The 22405-nt window shown below is 44.4% G+C and overlaps 3 protein-coding genes across 4 annotated transcripts; 1 reads left to right on the top strand and 2 right to left on the bottom strand.

Moving 5' to 3' along the window:
- Positions 1-4477: 4477 nt before the first annotated feature.
- foxa3 (forkhead box A3) lies at positions 4478-7527 on the bottom strand. Its single transcript, XM_071518239.1, has 2 exons — positions 7389-7527; positions 4478-5893 (listed from the first exon to the last, which is right to left on the bottom strand). Exons 1-2 carry the CDS (start codon positions 7458-7460, stop codon positions 4571-4573), a joined length of 1395 nt encoding a protein of 464 aa, XP_071374340.1. The 5' UTR covers positions 7461-7527; the 3' UTR covers positions 4478-4570.
- A 4644-nt stretch (positions 7528-12171) lies between these two features.
- On the bottom strand, positions 12172-16775 carry irf2bp1 (interferon regulatory factor 2 binding protein 1). 2 transcript variants are annotated; one of them, XM_071518236.1, is made up of 3 exons: positions 15481-16775; positions 15016-15362; positions 12172-14126 (listed from the first exon to the last, which is right to left on the bottom strand). In XM_071518236.1, exons 1-2 carry the CDS (start codon positions 16494-16496, stop codon positions 15056-15058), a joined length of 1323 nt encoding a protein of 440 aa, XP_071374337.1. In that variant the 5' UTR covers positions 16497-16775; the 3' UTR covers positions 12172-14126; positions 15016-15055. The 2 variants fall into 2 exon arrangements, with proteins under 2 accessions (XP_071374337.1, XP_071374338.1); XM_071518237.1 differs by having other exon boundaries at positions 15012-15362.
- A 141-nt stretch (positions 16776-16916) lies between these two features.
- Positions 16917-21161, top strand: polr1g (RNA polymerase I subunit G). The gene is made up of 3 exons (XM_071518241.1): positions 16917-17116; positions 17675-17819; positions 19239-21161. Exons 1-3 carry the CDS (start codon positions 17032-17034, stop codon positions 20068-20070), a joined length of 1062 nt encoding a protein of 353 aa, XP_071374342.1. The 5' UTR covers positions 16917-17031; the 3' UTR covers positions 20071-21161.
- The last annotated feature ends 1244 nt before the right edge of the window (positions 21162-22405 follow it).

A 22405-nucleotide genomic window follows, 5' to 3' on the forward strand; every position in this document is an offset into this window, starting at 1 on the left:
GCCGAAATTGTTCCACTCTAACTGCTTTACATTGTTGCTTCCTGAAAACCTCAATCTACAATATGTTATCTGGATGGATTTATTGTAATCTATTTTCTTTCATGGAAAAAGAAAAAAAGGCTCGGGCTGAATGTGTCCACAATCAGCATGGTCACCTGATTACTGCGAGGGACATATCAGAGTGACATTTTAGAGTCGGCCAGGTTAGTCATACCTGAATCAACCTGGTGTGTGTGTGTGTGTGTGTGTCTGCCTGTGTCTGTGTAGCTGTGGAGACCATATCAGGCGAGCGTTCGCCTATCTTATCAAGCCAACTGCTCTGAAGGGACTATTGTGTATGCAAGGTGACGAACTGCCTTCGATTCCCACTCAAACTGCAGGCCAGAGACCATTACTTTAAAGCGCTCTCTTTGTGTGTGAGTGTGTGTGTGTATGTGTGTGTGTGTGTGTGAGTGTGTGTGTGTGTGTGTGAGAGTGCTGTTTTTAGAGGCTTACAAACCAGAGTTCTATCAAAAAAGGGGTGAAACAACCAGGAAAGTGTTGCCACGATGTATTTTGTATTCTTAAACACTGTTAACCATGTTGTACACTGTGGATCCAAATAGAGCATTTAAACAGTTGTGAGTGTGTGTGTGTGTCTGTGTTTCTGTGTGTGTGTGTGTGTGTGTGTGTGTGTGTGTCACCATATATTTGAAGCCTCAAGGCTCCCTGGGATTAACGTGACAGAGAAGAAAAGGCAGCCACCGCTACGTGACAACTGACAACACAGGGTTGAGCAACTGCCAGTGGACAGACAGACAGGCAGGCAGACAGACAGGAGGCCTGGCGACAGGCAGAGCGACAGACAGACAGGCAGAGAGACAGACAGACAGGCAGAGAGACAGACAGACAGACAGGCAGAGATACAGACAGGCAGGCAGACAGAGAGACAGGAGGCCTGGCGACAGGCAGAGCGACAGACAGACAGGCAGAGAGACAGACAGGCAGAGGGACAGACAGGCAGAGGGACACAGGCAGAGAGACAGACAGACAGAGAGACAGGCAGGCAGAGAGACAGACAGGCTGGGCAGCAGCAGCAGACAGGAGGCCTGCAAAGGGCAGCTGCAGGAGCCAGGATCAATAAGTTAGCCGGTCCTTTTTTTTTTACTGCTGACTCTCTGAAAGATCTGAAGACGAGGCGGCGATCTGCGTTTCATTTTGCAAATGAGTTCCTCTGTGACGTCATAAAGCTGCAAAGTATCCATGCTACCAGTGTTCTTTACAGCTTTGAAGTAATAATCTGCAACATTTTCATACACATAAACAGTCCTTTTGCTCCTCTCTATCACTGACTGATATAACACAATAATGATCTATACCCTATATCCACTTTATGAAAGGTTTTCCATTTGCTGTTCTAAACACCCAGAGTCTGGCAGCTCTTTCCTTGGAAGTGATGGGTCTTATGTTTCAGTTTGTTTGGATTAGAAGAAGAACTGAGTAGTTGGGGGCACCCTGGTGGCTCACCGAGTAGGGCGCGTACCATTTGGCTCAGGCCTTCCCGTAGCGACCCGGGTTCGAATCCGATCTGTGGTCCTTTGCTGCATGTCCTCCCCTCGCTCTTTCTCCCATACCTTCCTGTCTCTCTCTCACTATATCTCTCAAAATAAAGCATAAAATGCCAAAAATAAAATCTTTAAAAAAAAAAAAAGAACTGAGTAGTTAGTTAGCATGAGCAGCGATAGCCGGCATGGCTGAACAGACAACGAAAATAGCGCTGTTGTCAAGTGAAAACCTTTTATCTCTAAAATGTCAACTTCTCAGGAGCTGATAACAGTCTCGATCACTCTACCACCATGCATTTTTAGTTTATCTAATTGCTTTTGAAAACAGTTTCATGAACCCAAGCGCTGTAGAATTTACTCAATCCATAGAGAAGCATGTAATCCTTCAACTGGAAGGTAAAACTTGATAGTCACCAAAATTGGAGTTATGAGGTTTTCACCTGACAGCAGCGATATTGAATACTGAATTTTCCCATTCTTTGTCAACATGGGTCTGACCTTCTCTTTCTCACTGTTTTTGTTTTGTTGACATCCTGATAGTTGTTGTAGTGAAGGGTCAAAGCCAGGTCAGGAGTTTGTGGAGTGGTGGGTGTCTTAGCGTGTGTGTGTGTGTGTGTACATGTGTGATCGGGGGACGGCAGCACGGGCCTTCAGTTTATGCGGAGGTCTGCTTTGAGGCTCCCAGTGTGATCCAGCAGTGTTTAGTCTAGCGGTCCTACATGTCACACACCACAGTCATTTGGTCGGGAGCTGTTTCAACAAGACGCTGCTATTCCTGCAGCGCCGCTGTGCCAGCCGGCCGCGACCCGCCGGCCAGCAGCCTGACTGATTGATCTGTCCGGGGCCCGTCGATAACGCTGTGTGATCCAGAAACTGCCATCTGTCTGCTTTCAGCTGGAACTATTTTTCAGTGCAGCATTAGTTTCTTCAACTATTTGTGCATTGGTAAAGAATTGTTCCCTCTGAAAGATGTCCACAAGTCACTGAATCTGGTATTCAATATTAGCTTTTTCCTAAAATAAATGAAGATATCTACCAGGGTGGTGAGATTAATTTACTTGATTTCAACGCAACTTCACATTTTTCAAGGATTTTATTTTGTGACATGGTGGACTGGTCTGTCTTTTTTCAAGCTGCTGTGAGATGTTTTCAGAAACACATGAAAGTGCCCTTTGTGCCTTTTTGGCCCTTTGTTCAGACTGGAAGCATGATGAAAAGAGTTGCACCTTCATTCCACTTTACATTGGATTCGGCCGGGCTGAGCTGAATACAAGCCCCTGCTGCTTAAAAACATTCATTTGTGTAGTGTGATGCAAAGGAAAACACAAATGCACTGTTTCTCCCCACGTTTTTTGCCTTTTTAATAAGAAAAAAGAAACATGAATCATTTCAATCACAACATTCAAACCAACAACGACAAAAAAAACAAGACAATATATTATATCAACACACTTTCCAAAGTCTGAGAAGCAACATAGCTTAAATAAAAGACATCTCTCTTCGAAACTAAAATATACTCCGCAAAGGACAGAACATGACCTGAAACTTCTGTGTCCTCCGCTGCATCACAATAATCCTTCAATAGATCGTCAGTTTACATCGATCTCACAAGATCAGCAATCATTTCAAGAAAAGGCACTTTCTGAGTTTGAGGCTCCGAAGCTTTGAAGGCTTTGAAGCTCTTTGGCATCGTTACACAGAGATCCTGCTGAGTTGATCCGTTAACAGTGTGAGGGAAGCCATCGCTAAGTATTGTTGTAACACACACACACACACACACACTATCAGGCCCACCTGGCACAGTGGGAGCTCCATAGTGCAAAGTACTGTATGTAAATCCTCCCATAGTGCATCTCTCCCCCTCTGTATCTTAGTAACTGACTGAACTCCTACACAGCTCCCCCGGGTATCTGTTGGCTAATATTCAAAATGGGACAGTTTATGGAAAAACATAATTTGGTTTCAGCGGACATTATAACATTCCTGTAGGTAACAACAGAGAAGGACTGTGGGACACAAAATGGACAAAACAAAACAAAAAAACTGACATGCCATTTACCACAGTTACTCTCTCTCTATTTCCTTCTTATTTTACTAGTTTTCTTCTTCTTCTGTTTGTCGCCCCGGTGGAGGGAAACGGCTTTTTTCTTCATATCAACCTAAGCAACATTCCGCCATTTTGAAAAAACAAACTGTGGGAGCTACCTCTGAGTTGACGGACGTGTGATTCGAGAGAAATGCGGACAGAATGTCAACAAAACAGGAATGTAGTGTGAAACATGAATGTTGTAACACAAAAATCAACCACTGTATCCTACTGCAGTAACACCTGCCTGAAGCAGTAACCTGAAGCTTGCCTCTCGCTCCCGACTTTGGCTAAAAACCTCACATTTGGTTTGTAACTGGTCAACACAGCACTATACAAGATATATTAAAATTTATTCCCTTCATAAATAAATGCAAATATCCTTTTTCCCCCACATTACCTCTATTTACAATTTATACAAAGCCGACATCGCTACACGTCACGCTCCTACATGGCTGTTAAGCTTATGAGGATCCGTTTGTTTTCAGTATAAAGCAGGAAAACTAGTAATTGTAAGCAACAACTGGTAAAAACAGGGTTTGACTTCTATGTAGACTTACACAGATGAGTAAAATGTCTTCATCATCAGTTAAGTATTTATATTATCCAGTTTTTTAAGCTCAATATCAACCTCAGTTTTCTAGCTTCCATGTAACTGACCAGTCTCCATGTTCCTCAGTGTCCACCCAGAGTTGGTGAGAAATGTTCTTTGGTCCCTCAAACACGGCGGCCATTTTAGATGTGAGTCTCTCCCAAGGCCGCTGGACACGAGCCAGAAAGAGGAAGAGAGAGAGAGAGAGAGAGACAGAGAGAGAGACAGAGAGCAAGAGAGAGCTCAGGTGTCCATTTTAGAAAATGCTGAGAGAGAGAACTAGCGATCCTCCACCAGCCTCCATTTTAGCTCACCTCAACACTCACAGGGAGGAAGGGATCGTCCATATTAGGAGGCGTTGAGCACCGAGCGGCTGTACAGGGTTTGGTAGTACGCGCCTGAGTCCATGGCGGCCGGCCCGGGGCTGTCGTAGATCTGCTTGGCTCCCACAGGAGAGCCGCTGGTGTAGCCGTTGTAGGCCATCACCTGATCCTGGTAGGACTTGAGGTCCATCTTCTGCTCGTTGGACATGAGGTTGGTGATGGAGAAGGGGTGGTTGAAGTTGTAGTGAGGGTCCAGGGACTTGAGGGCGTCGCTCTGCAGGTCCATGTGCTGCTGCATGGTGCTGGGCAGCAGGTGGGCGCTCCCCCCTAAGGACTGGGAGTGGAGCAGCGGGTTGGAGGAGGAGGAGGAGAGGGACAAGGAGGACGGAGGGATGGAGGATGAAGAGGAGGACGGAGGAAGGGAGCCGGGCGGGCTGTGGAGGTGTGAGGAGGGAGGAGGGCAGTCTAGCGGAACCAGGGAGTTTCTGGGATGCTGCTGGTCGTCCGAGGAGGAACCGGGGTGGGAGTTGTCTGAGTGGGCGGAGTCAGCTCCCTCCGACCCTCCTGCAGGACTGTGCTCCTCCGCCATGTTATCTCCGCTGTGGCCTCCTTTCCCCGACCCCCCCTCCTGGTTCTTGCCTCCTTTCTTCCCCGTCTTGTCCTCGATCTTGAAGCGTTTCTGGCGCCTCAGGTAGCACCCGTTCTCGAACATGTTGCCCGAATTGGGGTGCAGCGCCCAGTAGGAGCCTTTCCCCGGCTTGTCGGGCGAGCGAGCCACCTTGACGAAGCAGTCGTTGAAGGAGAGCGAGTGGCGGATGGAGTTCTGCCAGCGCTGCTGGTTCTCACGGTAGTACGGGAACAGGTCCATGATCCACTGGTAGATCTCGTTGAGGGTCAGCATCTTGCTGCCGCTCTGCTGGATGGCCATGGTGATGAGGGAGATGTAGGAGTACGGCGGCTTGGCGTGGGTCAGGGAGCGGCGGTAGGGCTTGGGAACCTCTTTAGGCCCGGCCCGGCTCAGGGAGGTGGGGGAGGGGTAGCCCAGCTGGCTCATGGGCTGGCCCATGTTCTGGTAGTGGGACAGCGAGCCCAGGGAGCTGGGAGCAGTGGAGCCCAGCTGGGTGAGAGAGCCGGGGTTGAGGGAAGACGCCACCGGGGACAGAGACATGTGGCTGGGTCCTGAGCCCATGGAGGCCAGCGGGGAGCTGCTGAGGCTGGAGCTGGGATACGCCATGTTCATACCTGCCGGAGAGGCGGTGGCCGGGTTCAGGTTGATGTAGCTGTTGATGGTTCCCATGGAACCCATGGAGCCAAGACCAGAGTTCATAGTACTGGGAGAGGAATACATCTGCAGACAGAAAACACAGAACAACATCTGGTTATTCAGAGCAAAAGACACAAAGGTGGCAGAACAATTAACAGTGATGAGTGCTTCAAGTTGACTGTGAATTTAATGGAAAAATAACAACGAAAAAACGTTACAACCATTGCAAATAACAATTGAATATAATTTAAAAAATAGTTCAGTATAAAATTTGTAACATTTTGTGTTGTTAAACAATTCTAAAACCTTTAATTGAAAACAAATAAAATGGCCTAACTACAGTGAATGTTGGAAAGCAGAATGTGAGAGAAAAGCGGGTTTCCATTTTAAAAGTTACTGCTTATCAATGCACAATGCAGCTCTTAGTGCGCGCGGACAGGACATGGATTTCACACGGCGATGTTAACCTGAAAATGCGTAAAATGCGCGTCACGGGTGCCTTTCCTTTCAGACGGCCTTCTTCAGTTCTCATGGAAAAATGAAGCAAATAAATCAGTTACAAAATTAAACATGTAGGAATTCGATTTTTATATGATTATTTTATGAACGAAACGTTCTATTTTTTTGTTTCAGGATGACCGATAACTGAATTTGAAAAACCTCAAATAAATAAATTGTTAAAAGTCAAATTATTGTGCCAATAAAGTCTATGAGAACGAAAACTATTTAAGATGTGGAAAAAAAAACGCTAAAACATATCTCACGTCGGACTAGTGATCGTTGGTTAAATATTATCAAACTCTTTCTTCTCTGTAATTTCATCAGGTCCGGGCGAGGTGAGAACTGAAGCTTGGTTGTTGATGGAATTAACTCTTAATTGAATTAGTGAGAAAACCTTTTCAAGTTCCGTCTGGTGCTGAATTTACACCTGAACCGTCTCAACACTTCTACGGCTACGAGGAAACAAGAACAGGCCTGTTGATAAACGAATATATATCTTTTATTATTATTTAGTCCGGAGGTTTGTGCCTGCATACTTTCTGTTATAGGCCTATTTAAGTTTAAAGCAACATACCTTATATCACAATTTACTGTTTTAATAGCTCAAGATGACTGGGTACAATTCTGAAAATAAATCTTCTCCAACGAAAAATTCCAAAAAAATATTCCTACAATGTTCCTATTGGGACTTAATATTATTGAGTTTATAATGATCTCATCATACTTTATGGTATTTTTTCTATGATATAACTATGATATTCCTATAATATATAATATATAGGGACTTAGGGTTTTGCTGTGATATCTCTGTATTATTATTCTATAACTCATTATAGGATTAAAGCTCTTTTTCGTAAGAGTCCCGCTGAATTGAACGGAGAAAATTTGCCCAAATAAAGTCCAGTCTTTACTTATCATCTCGTGTTTCTCACTTACAATCCAGTAAACACCGGAGACACTTCTGCATTCATTTGGAGAAAGCTAAAGCAGCGTGCTGTATTTCTAAAGCGTAATGAAAGCCTATAACAACACATTCAATCCGCTATGTATTTTTTTGTATTTCTCAACGCGTCTTTACCTCGCTGGCCTCGCTGTAGAAAGTATTCCACTCTGGTAGATCATGCGCTTCCATCTTCACAGAGCTCAACATCCCCAACACAACTCTTCTGAGGAGGAAAACTTTGCGAACAAATACTTAGAATAAAGAAATAATAAAATCCTAAATCCTTCACAAAGGTGGAAGCTTCAGGCAAAAAAAACAAAACTCCAAGTAGAAAGTCGTCTCCTTTGCCAAGAGAGAAAATATCTACGTCAAAATGTTGGGGAAAAAAATCAAATATCTCTTCGTCATGTGATGCTCGGCTCCTGCGAATAGTAAAGTCAATATTTCTTATTTGTCAGTCATCCATTGTTTCATAACCTTAATCTTGTTTACGGCTGGACAGATGTTGACTGCAGGCCCTCTGTTATTTTTTTCACCACCGGGGCCCGGGACGCTGCGCACCGTGTGACAGGCTGAGATCTAGCGGGCAAATACAGTAGGAAACCTGGCCGCCCCTCTCTTATAAGGTGCCGGTGGGTCCCGCCCCGCGCCGACATTTGAATACCGTGGCAGGATCCAGGAAGGGCCCCGCAAAAAGGCCGATGTGGCCCCCTGGCGTGCTGTATATTGGCCCGGCGGCTCTGCCAGGCCACCCGGACGAACCAGTCACTGCAGAGTTCCTATAATATTCCTGTAGTGCGGCAATGTATAGTGAGTTTGACATTATGTAACTGTGTGGCTTATCTCCTATATATGATCTGCTATAGTATTCCTATAATATTCCTATAGTGACTTATAGTGCGGTAATGTGACCATAACTGTGCGATGTTTTTATTTCCTATGCTATAGTATTCCTATAATATACCTATAGGGACATTTTCTCCCTCTTTTTTTTTTTTTTTTTTTTTTTAATCTCCCATGGTATCACTATAGTATTATTATAATATTCCTGACTCGTAGTTTTACTGTGACATTTGTATCCTAAAGTATTTCCTAGTTAATCTCCTATGGTATCTCTATAATATTCCTAGGATTTTTTTTTCTTGAATAAAGTGTAATTTTTGTGACGCTATAGTGAAATGATCTGCCTCGCCCTGCCTTGGAAAAGTTGTGAAACTACATTGGATACAAGTGGAGTTATCTCTCTCCTCTAGCAGAATTTCTCACTTGATTTAAGAAAAATAAGACTTTAATACTGAATATGAGACTAAATGACTGGATGTGTGTTGCCGTGTGAGGTCAGTGGTGTGTGTGTGTGTGTGTGTGTGTGTGTGTGTGTGTGTGTGAGGGGGTGGGTGGGTGGGGCAGGCAGTGTGTCAGAGTCGTTAATTCCCCCGGCTATCACTCTCCGGGGTTACTAAGTGCCCCCCTGCATTCAACAGGTAACAATAGCACAACGGCCAAACTTTTAGGCTATTTCAGATTCTGGGTGATGATAGTCAAATGTTTCCATGAGAACCATAAAACCCAAAAGAACTACAGTAACCCCATAATACACTTAAGATGATACTATGCAAATATAACAGCAAGTGAATACCACAGGAGTATTATAGGAGTACCACAGGAATCACCATAAACTCACTTTTGAATACCAGAGACACTATAAATCACTGTAGGAATACCATATTTAGGGTGCGTAAACAGGCTATTTGGTTAAACAAAAGGGAATCTTTTTAGGTATCTGGTGCTATTCATTATGACTTGCAATCAAAATCTAAATGTTTAAATTTGGTCAGGCTCCCGTTTGGCCAACTGAGGTTTTCAGACACACAGGCTGCAGTTAACCCGCGCGCAATCCGTGCGTAAATTCAGTTCGGTTAAACATGAGAAACCCGCTTCCAAGAGACAGCTGAGGCCTTGGAGAGCCGCACAATGAAATACAATAAATAATGTAATCCAATGTGTAATGCATCCCTATGGCCTGATTCCTGTGTGTGGGAATACACATCGGGCCTTGGTGCAGACGGAGGCCTGTGAATGTCAATGCCTCGGCCTAATGGCCACTCAATGGAGATGTAATTGATGCGCAGGCGGGTGGTCGACGGGATTATCTTGTGAGAAAAGATCCCGAGGAAGCACATGCACGAATCAGTGGAAAAAACATGCAGAAATACATCGAAAACTTTTGATTTAAAGACGAAAAGACCCGATACGGCGTCTTCCCTTGGGATATAGTAGAGGGTAAACCCACCTGAAGTCTGATTACTCATCTTTTTTATTTGTGGAATAAAGTTTACAAACCTTTTAAAGGCTGATATAGATATTTATGATGGAAACTCTCAGCATACATGTGGATAAGGTCTTTTAAAGAGCAAAACAGCTGCTTTTCTCAAGATATGACTGATATTGGTGGATATTTTCCTCAGGATCACCGACTGGAGGTGATGGTTTACCATCATTTCATTACATGGTTATTTCCCATCCTGTCATCTTGTTGCAGTCAGACTGCCCCTGCGGTCTGTGTGTTAGTATATTGCGAATCAAACGCGCTACAGGCCGACCATCACCTATAAAGACTCAGCGATTATCGCCTGTTTGCAAAACGTTGTCAAATCGATTAACGCGCTGAATGAGCTAACACTTCAATGTCTGTAATGATGTAATTAAGCCTGAAAGAAATGGGCTTTTTTAATCAATATGGACGGTGATGTAGAAATAAAAAGCTGGGCAAACTCTGACCTGCATTCGGTGATTTATGCGCAAAACAACACCAATATAACCAAAAATTAACTATTCTTTAAGAAAAGCGTTCATTTCTGCGTATTTTCCTTAAAGATCATATAAACTAAACCAGCTTGAAACTACTTATATATATGAATTTACAGATTTAAGTCAGCCTAAAAAAGGGTAAATTAGTTTTGGCGGATTTACCCTGAAACAACTGGCATCACTTGGGTTTAAACAGGTCGTTTCAGTGGTGGACCTTTTGTTCTAGCTAGTGCCATATTAAGCTTCAATTCCTAAATCAGCAATATTACAAGTAACCAATAGCAAGGAGGTCAAAGGTCACAAAACAGATGCAACAAATATTCCTGTGTCCCCTGAATGATCATGTAGAGAAGTGCTAGGTTAGAAATATGAGTCACGCAAAAAAAGAGGCGTTTCACAGCAAGTCAAGGAGATAGACTTCACTTGTGGTTCCCAGGATGGGGGCCAGGGACCTCCAGGGGTCCCTGAGAGGGTTTCCAGGGGGTCCCCACATAAAACAAGTCACTGTTACATTTTTAACTCACTAAAAAAATAGACTTAGAGAGACGAAAAGCCATAAGAATGACTGTTCTGATCAGAGGTTTCACTTTCCTCACTGTCCCCATCTATCACTCAGTTCTTAATCATTATCCACCAGTGAAAATCTCCTCAGTTGGGGCTGTCTGGGTCAAAACAACACATCTGTTTGGGGGTTCTTGAAATGCAAAAGCGTCCTGGTCAAGGATTATCTTATCTTTCATTTCTTCACACACTTCCATCTGTTTGGCCATGATGACGCATGAAGCTGCAGCCCCGGTTCCTAATAAGCCTCGGTGAATTGGTGTAATGCTCCTTTACGGTTCCCCTCTTTTTCCCCAACACACATTGCCATATCCTTTCTCTGCGGGTCGTTTCTCATGCCAATGGGCCTTACATCGTCCATTAACACCTCTATAATTGGTTTAACAATAGCCTTAATGAGTTGACACTAATGGAGGAAACGACAGATCGGCCTACAAGGAGCACGACGGCGAATAATTAAACGCTCCCTCCCCCTCTTTTTAAAACAATTAAAATGCTGCACCTTCATCATTAATCAAGAGTTTATCACATTACATAAACCGGTACCTAGGGTGCCATCAATCTTCATCAATTTTAAGACTTTTCAATGACAAACGCAATGGAATTTAAGAGCAATGTCCCAAATGAAATAAACGTAAAAAATGAATACAGCTGTTGACTTATCAGAATATGGCGTAAAATCTGCGTGGCCATGCTGATTTATGCACCAAAAAAAATCTAAAACTGAATTTCTGATATTACAATTAACTATCTCACTTTATTCAAGAGCTTTTAAGGCCTTGCGTTTACATAATTTAACTTTTAAGACTTGTTTTCAGGACCTGCAGACAGCCTGTGATGTCAGACTAAATTAACATTTTACTTACTAAGATCTACATGTTTTCAATGGCAAGCTTATTGTTGTGTCTCCAGACAGACTGAGGTCAAGTGCGCTCGCCCGCTGCCTGCAGTCTGCCTTTATACAGGTCAAAGAGCGCCATCTGGTGGGCAGTAAACACAGGAACAAGTTACACCACTGCCTGTTGTGATTCAAAGGGAAGGTTCAGGATTTTTAAAAACTTCCTGTAATCCCCCTGATAACAAATCAAACGCTCTCTTGGGTCGTTCAACGCTGATTTTTTTGTTTCTGAGAAATTGGTACCAGATTCATGTCAGTATTTATTGGTCAAGTCAATGGGGAATTAAACAATTAGGGTCATAAAATTGCCAACAAGTCCTTTGATAAACCTTGATTTATCTTATTATACTACTACAGTTTACAGAAACTAAATAGAACAGCTTGCATATGTTGATAGTGTTATACTGTGTGTGTGTGTGTGTGTGTGTGTGTTATAGTACTACTGGCTTTCTGGCATTGCTCTAAAGATGATTTGTCAAAATAAAAACCGCCTGCAGAGAGGACTCCGTTAGTCAAGTGTTGGTGTCTAAATTTAATCAAACTTCCCTGTAAAGCAGGTACTCAACATCGTTCAAGCTCATCTTGCTGGACTCAATGGAATAATTCAACAAACACCCAGAGAGAAGGCGAAAATACAACGTTTCATCCCATTTATTCCTGTTTTTTTTTTTGTTTTTTTTTTACATAAAGCTGAAATAAATCTCTAGAAAACCGAAGCATCTAAAAAGGAGACAGAACAGGAAAGAAACGCGACAGAGGGGGGGATGCAGGGACAATGAAAGACCAAACAGCTAACAGCCGGCCTGCACCTCAAAGGTTCAGCATCAAAGCAAAATAACCGTCAGATGGCGACTGGACAGAAAACACAGATTTAGGTTAATCATTCACTAGGCAATAAAAAAAGCCATTGCACTCCTACTTCCCCTGAGGATCCCAGACAAACATACAGACAGTAAACATTTTCAAAGGCACTTACGAGGGATTGCATGATCTATCAGTGCATATTAAACTTAAATTCCACTTCTTCAAAGACATTTCTCTACATCACACTTGATCTGTGGGCTTTGCTCTAAATATAGAAGGCCTACATGATTCTATTCTGAATACTATACATTTTTTTTAATGTAAAAATCCTGTAATTAAAGTACAGTAGACCACGTTGGCCGGTAAACTGTAATGGCTGGATGAAGAAGATTGATTGATAAGACCTGGCCAAGATATATAAGCAATATATTTTTCCATAAAACATTTACATCCACAGAAATCTGTTTGGGCATAAAGCTACCTTTGGTTTGTCTGTGCTTGTGTACTGAGGGGTACATACTGCACTTAAAGGGAAAATCCACCAAAAAAAAAAAAAAAAAAAGATTTAATGTGCAGTTATTATCAACTTGGATCTCTGTACATTTGATGTACTTGGCGAAAAACAAATCTTTAAACAACTCTCCCAAAGCCACGATCCAGACGACCAGGACTGCAGTCTGGATGGTCACCAAGCAACCAGACTGACCATGAATGGGATGCAGACTTAATGGACTTGTGCATTTGTTTGTTAAAATCAAAATGAGATTCATTTAACTGTTTCTAACCATAAAATGTACCTCTGAATATTGTGGCAGTGTCCTCAAAATCCTAGTTTCCTATTCATTGTCAATAGAGAAAGTGTTGCTTTATGAGAAGAGAGTCTTTGCCATCTGAACTCTAGCTTTGGGAGAGACTTATTAATCTTCACTATACTGGCCAGGATTACACATATAACATGAGTTCTGTTTTAGGGTGGATTTTCACTTTAAAAAAACAAGAACATATCAGGCTAAGTAATCATACACAATTTGTTTTTAATAATATATTCCAAACTTTTGCATATACTATAACTATAGATTGCACATACATACTATTGCGGTACTATACAGTATATAACATTTAACATTCTAGTATAAAATATAGTCCTAGGCCTATCCATAGATATCTTTTCATATACATTCGGGGTAAAGCGTAGGCTGGGCTAGATCTGGTATGAAAGCAGTTTAAATACAGTCAAACACAGAGTCTCTGTGGCTGGTCAACGCTTTGACAGATTAACTGGTGCTTTCTACACAGCAAACATTCTCCTTTCTGCTGGCCAGTCAAAGTCAGCTTTATGTAAAGCTGAGACACAACGAAAAACAAACACACAGACAAAGGTCACAACTGGCATTCTACCCAGATCCCAGGTCTGTTTGCCTGTTGGGTTTTTTTGGGTGGAATTTTTTTTTTTCCTTTAAAAAAATCCCTGATTGTGTGCCAGTACGTGGAATCAGTTACGAATGAACAGCGTGGGATTATGGAGAATTCAAAACCAAAACAAAAAAATAAATGTATTTGAATTTAGATTTAAATAAAAAAAAAATAAACAATGACAATGAATGAAGGCAGTCTTTGCAACATCCGTCAGATATCTCCAGAAGACTGATAATGCTGATAAGACTGGGTGGTGTGAGTAGGTGGAGTTCGGACCTGTGTGATGGCGGTTTTCTGAACTGTGGCTCGCTGTATTCTGTGTTGCTTCTCTTCTGGATCTGTAAGCAGTCCGGTGCAGACGCCACTTTCTGGTATGGGATGGGACTCTGGAGTGACGGAAAAACAAACACACACAACATTAAATAACACAGAGTAACCGGCCTATGCTTCAAAGGTTTAGCTGTGTAGTCTAAATGAAATAAAGTAAATGAAAAGCCAAAGCCAGTCTCCCTTGACCCTTGGAACATAATAAAAGTTACAATACTTGTGATACTACCAATAATGACTCAAAATCCTTGGTGCCACAAGTATCATGTAGGTCTGGTATTACAAGTCCTGAGCAGGGTGGGAAATAACACGTCAGATACCAGCTAAATCTTGGGACATTTCCCTTTGACTGCTACTTTTGTCGACTCAACAACAAAACCAGCGTTTGGAGGTCTTACTCCATCTGGAAAATCTAGATAGCGGGTAAAAATAGCGTAAGTGGTTGGTGAAGTTCTGGATGAACCATGTGCTGTGGTTGGTGGACAAAAAAATATTTGTTTCCTACTAGGATTGAAAGATACTGACCAAAAATCGAATTGCAATTATTTGACAGAATATTACAATGCCGATTTAAACTGCGATTCATATCCACGATTTTTACTTGTCATACATTTTTTAGAACTTTCAAATTGTTTAAAGAATAGTGATTTTGTCTACAAAAAAACATAGATGTCAGTATGCAGGAGTTTGATGAAAGGTTTTCACCAGTACTTGATTCATGGACCAAAGATTACCTGCAGCTCTAAAACACCGTGTTTAGAAATCCATTTTGGACGCTCCTCTCTCTTAAGCAATTAATTGCAGCCTCTGCGATTTGGAAATTGCGATTGAAAAGTTCATATTGCAATTTCGATTTTTTTCCCGATTAATTCTTCAGCTCTATTTCCTACCCCGACCCTGAGGCCGGTAGATTCTACCAAAACAAAGGGCAGATGTCTGTGGACCTGCCTGCTGCTGCGTTGGCTCCTGGCTTGCATGGAGATCACCATCACGTCTCTCTCTCTTTCTTGACAGTGACGTCTCCACCTCCACCTCCACCTCCACCTCCACCTCCACCTCCGGTCCCGACTCCGGCTCCAGCCCCAGCCCCAGTTCCAGCACCAGATGCGGCACTGGACGCAGCTCCTGCTCCAGCTCCACCATTCCCCAGTATGGTGGAGACTTCTCCCTGCATAAAGGCCCAAGGGGGACTGTTGGGGGAGCTATCCAAGGGACAGCGCTCTCCGCTGGGGCAGTACACTTCCCCGTCACCCCTCCGGCTTTGAATGTACGCTCTGGTGCATGGGAAGCAGAACCTAGATGGATGGAGATAGAGCAGGCTGGTTATTTTGATGAAACGAGAGTTACAAGTTATCATGAGAGTTAACTATACAACACCACCTAAACAAGACTAAAAACACCAAACAGACAAACCTATGCCCCGGGACAGACGGACACTGCACAAAGTGTGTGTCTTCCAGCCTCTCGTGACACAAGGTGCAGGAGAGAGTGGTTCCAGAGGAAAGGGTGCTGCCAGCCGAAGCCGATCCTAGCTCAGATGCTCCGCTGTGGGGTAAAGCTGCGGCTGTGGTGGCCGCCTCTGCAGAGATACTGGATCCCAGGGGCTCGCCTCCAGACCTGGCGGCCAGGGGGCGTGGCTGCCTGGCCGGAGATGAAGCAGGCTTGGGGCTGGTCTGGCTCACACCCCCGGCCATTGAGGAGGAAGAAGAGGGAAGGCCTGAATTCTTGCTACTGCTGCTGCCAGCCACAGCTGTGTGGATCTGCGTCTGTATCTTGGACTGGGTCTGGGATGAACTTAGCTCCCGTTCAAGCTCCGGAGTGATGAAAGGGGCTATCCCCATCCCTATCCCCAGCTGCCTCCGGCTCATCTCAGCAAGCACGGGGGCAGGGAAGATGAGGGGGCTGCTCATGGGGGCTGTCCTGGCGGTCAGACCGGCTGGCATGCCCGCTAGCAGCCCATGGGGAATCCCTGCTATACCTTGAGTTACTAGACTGGGAGGGATGGCAGCAGCCAGCATGGGTCTCCGGCTGGCGCTGGGGCTCTGACGGTTCACTTCTTGTGGCGGCTGGCCGTCACGGTGCAGCCCGTTGGGCGGCACACGAACAGTGGACCCGCCACTTTCCCCTCTTCCTCCCCGGTCGAAGCGGTCAGTGTGCGGCCTGCCTACGTCAGCCGCCCCCTCTCCTCTGCCAGCGGTGCCGTGTTTATTAGGTGAGGGACCGGGCGACCTGACGTTACCGTCCTGCATCCCGTGAGTTCGTTTCAACTGTCGGGCGCTTGCAATCAGGAATTCAATTTGGTTGGCTCCCTCGTAGTTCACGCAGCCCCGACACACCACCTCGCTGAAGTCCCACACCACAGTCCACGGCATCTTCGGCAGGTCGCACAGGTAGCACCACTGGCGCCTGGAGGAAGAGGGGGACGACATGGCTGGCTAGCTAGCTAACCTTAGCGGTTTCAACGAGCTAGCTAGCTCGCTAATGTGTTAGCTCACGTTAGCTGCGTTAACCTATTTAGATTTGACAGGTGCACGCCCTCTCTCTGCTGTCGAGTTTGTACACTAACAAGTTTCAAACCACTTTAAAACAATGTTGCACATTCTAAAAATGTCGAATAAGATACAACTTTCGGGCTGTTGTCGCTCCTCTTTTGAGAAGTTTTGTTTTGTTTACCCACTTCGGCCTGTTCTTGACTGCTGTCAACTGCTTCCCCGACGGACACTGGAACGTTACGCAACCTCACGAGGTGCATTGTGGGCGTTGGAGTTCTCCCACGCATCGCGGGTAACGCAAACACGCGCACGGCGCCTGATCGTGGAACTACAGAAGAAACTGGGACGGAAGTGAGGTGATTAAAGGTCAAAGTTCATTTTCTGTCAACACATGTTCCTCTGCTGTAGCCATGCGTGTTGAGGGAGATAGCTTGTAGTTTTACTAGTTTGCACATACTCAGAATCTTAAAAAATGCCCAGAGACATATCATCTTCATCGAGCGAAGATGAAGCAGACGATTCCACAGCCCCGTCGCCGGTAACACAAAAAGGAAACGGTAAGTTCACACCAAGTTTTCAGCCTTGAATCAGCTGGCTTGCTAATGTAGCTTATTTCTCAGTGTTAGACCAGCTTCAGGTCGCTGCAGCCTTTACGTTATTCATTTAACTGGTTTCCTGAACTGCTTCAGCCCGGGCCCCAAACTTTAGAGTTTAGTTCCCCACTCTTAGACCCCGATGCATTAAAAACGTAGAAGCATTATTGTCATGTAGAGATCCAGATACTAGTCCAGATCTAAAAGTTAAGAAATGCTGCTGTACAATAGTCAAAGTCATGATAATGTGTTTGTGTATCATTTGAAAGTTTTAAATCCTAAGGAGAGATAAATAATGGATCTCTTCAATATTTAATGTCGGCTTTTCATACACTAATCGTGGTTTTTCATCATAGTGCTTTTTGTGCATCAAAAGCCAACACACAACAGTCACACCCATCATTTTAACTCCAGTCTTCCTCGGGCTGTGTTGTGTTTCTCTAACCCTAACCCTGTGGTTTTTCTGTGGCTGTGAGCGCTCCTTCATTATTTGATCAGTGTCTCTCTCCTCTGGATCCACAGATAAGAGGAATAGCAGGTACCAGTGTCCTGCTGACTTTGTGTCTTTCTGCCACAAGCCCTGCAGCAGCACGCTGACAGACAGCCTGAACGACAGCAACAGTGAATTATGGCTCATTAAAGCTCCTGCAAGCTTCAACCCAGCATGGTAGGCAAGCTCTCTCTCTCTTTTATATTTATTTTTTTTACTAGAATTCATTAAGAAGGGATGTGGAAAAAAGGATGAAAAAATATTCTCTTATCCATGGAAGTAACAGGTTTTGGTTAAATGCCTTAATTAGGTTGCAGTGATGCTTAAACTTTGCACATATTTCAATCTGCACACATTTTCTGCGTATAAATGAAGTTTTAAGCTAGGTACCAAATCCTTCTTCTAATCTTCAAAGATTCACATCACAAAGTCTTAAAAGAAAGCAGCACTTTAGTAACAATTGATCACAGATAATACCACTGGTCTTTTTTTTTGAGGAGATTGAATTCTGTCCTTTAAAACTAAGGAAGCCAAACTGCTAAATCTGCATTTTGTCCCGGCTCTGATGTGGCAGACACTGTGCTTGTAGGCTAAATTATCTCATCAGCAATTTATGTGGCAGCACAGCAGGCAAGACTGACTCAACATGCAGTCAGTGGCAGTGGGACAGTTTGTATTCTTCTGTGAAGTCCACCAGATGGAGCTGGTGGTCGTTTGATTCAGAGTCAGATGGTCTCAGGAGCTTCTCAACATGTTGCCTGTGTTCATGCTGAAGCTTCACAAAGACTTAACACCCCCCCTCCCTCCCTCCCTCCATATATATATCAGCAGTGAACATTGATCTATGCCTCAGCTCCTCAATTAGGTCTTCAGAGTCTGACAATGTTTTCTTTGGACTGAACAAATAGTGGAAAAGTTTCCTTTGTTGCATTGTTGTACTGGGTTTGTTCAGGTTCACTCTGCACAATTACAAGCGAACCAGGGCTTGTAAACAAAAGTCACATGACTCATTAGTAACTTTTAGAGTTTTGGTAACCTGTCATCCTGCCAGGTTAGGCAATAAAACACATGCACTGGGGGGTCAAAACAATTCCAGTTCCAGTTTCTGTAACTTTAGCTAAGCATGATGAACATATCTGTGTTTTTTTGCCATAATCCCGACTCTGCTGTTCATACCAGGTAAGAACACATGAAGAAGTAGCTGAATATGAGCATCAGTCCAGACTTCATTTTGTTCTGCTAGGCTTTCCAAGCATGAGGAACTGCTGGCTGTCTGATGTCAACATCTGTCTCCTTATACCCATAATCCCTTGTATTTTGGGGTTGTTTCCTGTTGTTGGTTGGATGACGTTTTCACTCCTGATGAACCGCACCGCAGTTCTCATGTTAGAGGACTGAGACTCGCATTTTCAGCCGTCTCATTGTCGTTATTTGGTGCCCCCAGATTTTGAATGCTCATCGCTCTCACCTGGACAAACTAAATGCTCCAGAGATCAAATAAACCGCTCCAAACATGCTTGATGTGAACGATCCCTAACTCCCACCCCTCTCTCTCCCTCCCTCTCCGTTTCCCTCTCTCTCTCTCCCTCCATCCAGCTTCAGCAGCGTCAAGGTTCCTCTGTCGGGGCTCCAGACTCTGCAGGTTCCCGCTGCTGTGGGCGGAGCTAAGAGCGGGAGCGGCCGGCAGATCTACAGCATCCTGGCCTCCACCCACCGAACCTCAGAGCTCCGCCTGCTCACCGGCCGCAACCGATCCTCCTCCTCCGACGGCGGCGGCGGCGTGGTTTGCGGCCCCGCCTTCTCGGGCCTGCTCAATGTGTGCGAGAGCTACGGCGACAGCAGCACCAACCAGGCGCCGCAGGTCATCCCGGCCACTCCGGCGCCCTCCGTCCCGCCGGGCCTCAAACAGCGCTTCCACCCTTTCGGCAGCAAGACGCCCACGCTGACCTGCGTGGCAGAGAGCGAGGCGGACGGCGCCGCCTTCGGGCCCTCGTCCACGACGCTCCGCCCCCGAGTCGTCAAACGATTCCTGGAGGAGCAGCAGGAGGAGGAGGATTTGGAGGAGGAGGAGGGGAGGAAAAAGAAGAAGAAGAAAAAGAAGGAGAAGCGTATAAAGACAGAGCGAGAGGAGGTGGTGGCGGTGGTGAGAGTGAAAGAGGAACCTGTAGGTGAAATTCCCCGTCGGGACGAGGTGCTGTCGGAGCTCCCCTTCCAGGAGGGCGACGTGTCAGAGGAGAAGAGGAAGAAGAAGAAGAAGAAGAAGGACAGAGAACGAGGAGAGGCGGAGGAAGCGGTCGAGGCCGGACACAGAGTGAAGGAGGAAGAGGTGACGGTGAAATGTGAACCCATGGACACTTCGTACGGGGATGTGGAAAGCTCAGGGAAGAAGAAGAAAAAGAAGAAGAAAAGCAAAACTGAGGATGACTAGTCTGATGTTATTTTGTTGCTTGATGTTTATGTTTGATTTCTGACCTCATGACCCAGGGTGGGACTCAATTCACTGTCAATTCACTACAAAAACGAGTGATACTGCCTATATTCTCAGTAGTTCCTTGATAGATTACATATGCGAGCCTTACTTTGGCAAGATTTTTGAATTCTGAAGAAAAGCCACATCCTGAATCAATTGAATAATGAAGTGAATTATAATGTGGACAGTGTTCCCATCATGTTGAGCTCAGAAAACGATGGGTTTTAAACACGCATTCACACAAAAACAGCCACAGGCATGTATGAGTACATGGGTAATGAGCGTGTACATAGGCAAATTTCTGTATTTTCTGCCAGTGGCTGTCAAGTTGTGGTCAATTTTATTGGATTATGCTCACATTGTGCCGCTGTGTTTGTGTACATATTTACACAGCCGGGCCGGCAGCGTCGCCGGTCTGGCAGCGGGTTCAGAAATCCCAAGACAGAATAATAGTTTATTGTCAAGTAGGATTCATTATGTTAGTTTATTTTTTTAAGGATATGAGTTAAATGTGTTTTGGAGAGAAGTGTTTGTGTCTCAGAAAATACATGACAAAAAAATAAACTCCGAAAGTGGATAAAAAAAAATAAAAATGAAAGCGTGTTGTTGTCCTCCAGTTGGCCCGTTCAAGTGTTCCGATACCGCGCAGCATTTTCCCCTCATGCCTTGTTGCAGCGGTGATTTCACCAAGCAGGAATGAAACTAAACCCATGTTGTAACTCAGACCGCTGCTTACCAATTATGCAACAACAAGAAAGTGCCCCATTTAGATCTCATTTGTTTTCTGATGATCTGAAACGGCAATTAAAATTTGCATTTAATGAACTGGAAAATCTGTTCCTGTGGTGTTGCAGTGAGACTTTTCAATGTGCAAATTATTTCATGTTTGAAGAGTAATAGGAGTCGTCTGCTGTCTGTCATATCTTCTGCAATGTATTTTAGCTCCTGTTGTCCTTGCACCATGTCTCAGTCAGTGTTGTGAAACTACTGTAAGTTGTCTGTATAGGTTTAGACCGATATATTGGCTGATATTGGCCTTTTATTAAATATCAGATATCAACCGGTCAGTGTCGTCTGCTGCTGATATGATGATTCGTAAAAACGGTCTGCAAAAAAACCTGCAGTGACATTTTATTGTCTTTACTCATTTAATTGTTCAGTAATGTTTTTGCAAAATAATTCTTCACTCAAAGGTCTAATGTATCCTAGATTTTCCCATACCATTAAATAGGTGCAGTGGAGAGTTTTAGTGTCCCATGATGGTCGAAATGCTGTTTCAGAGGCTTTTCCACCCTGAAAATAATTGCAAATTTAAAGAATATTGAATATTGGTACAAATTATCTGCTTCAAAAGCCCATATTGGTCGAATCTTAGTCACTACATCCCTGCATTTACACCAGCACCAGAAATTCCTGTTGGTTTTAACACAGTGGAGAGTAAAACTCCTCTGCCTGTGTGTCCTGGCAGGTAGATGGCGCCACACTCCAGGCTGTCCAGACACCTGCTCAGCCTCTGACCAACCTCTCAGCCTCTATCATCCACACACTACCGTTTCTGATTTTTTTTTCTCTCCCCACTAATGCAACACAGATCTTTCCATCGCTGTCTAAACATGAAAAAAAAAAAAAAAAATGGATTCATAATTTTTCCGCTTTTCAACAGCAATGCATCATCAGATCTCAGTGACACACAGGTGAAAAATCTCCGGCTGGAGTTGGCAGTGAGTCCAGGGTCTCTGCATCCCTCCCTCCTTCCCTTCCTCCCTCCCTCTCTCCCTTCACTGCTCCCTTCTCCCTGCTCTGCACCGGAGTGTGGTCCTGTTTCTTAATGAGCTCCGGCACCTCTGGCGCTATCGCACTCTCACCATCTGTAGTAGCCCCTCCACACATGCTGCAAGGCTTTATTGATCCAGCCTGACTGTGGCTTCACATTCTTTAAAGGGCTTACCACGTCCTCCGGGGTCAGGTTGACCCACTGCGGCCCAGTCGCATCAACAACACCATTTGTTTCCTCTCAAAAATGAAACATATGCAAGAGAGTTTGTTTTTTATTATTCTTTTTTTTTTAATGCCTGAATTGTCCACAGTGGAGTTCAGATGGAGCGGACTTCTCTTCCAGCAGCATCACCTCCTCTAGCTGGTGGTTTTTATGGGATCAGCAGCCAGCCAGCCGAGCAGAAAGTTATGCCTGTCACATGCTGGATCAAGCATTTCCCCATGTGTCACATCTAATGCCAGATTTCTATGTATCCTCACAGGTATGTAGAATGTGTGTGTGTGTGTGTGTGTGTGT

The sequence above is a fragment of the Centroberyx affinis genome, unplaced genomic scaffold, assembly GCF_046629955.1.
Source record: "Centroberyx affinis isolate AG114_WGS23_722 - 3 ecotype Tasmania unplaced genomic scaffold, CSIRO-AGI_Caff_v1 ptg000559l_1, whole genome shotgun sequence".
Lineage (NCBI taxonomy): Eukaryota > Metazoa > Chordata > Actinopteri > Beryciformes > Berycidae > Centroberyx > Centroberyx affinis.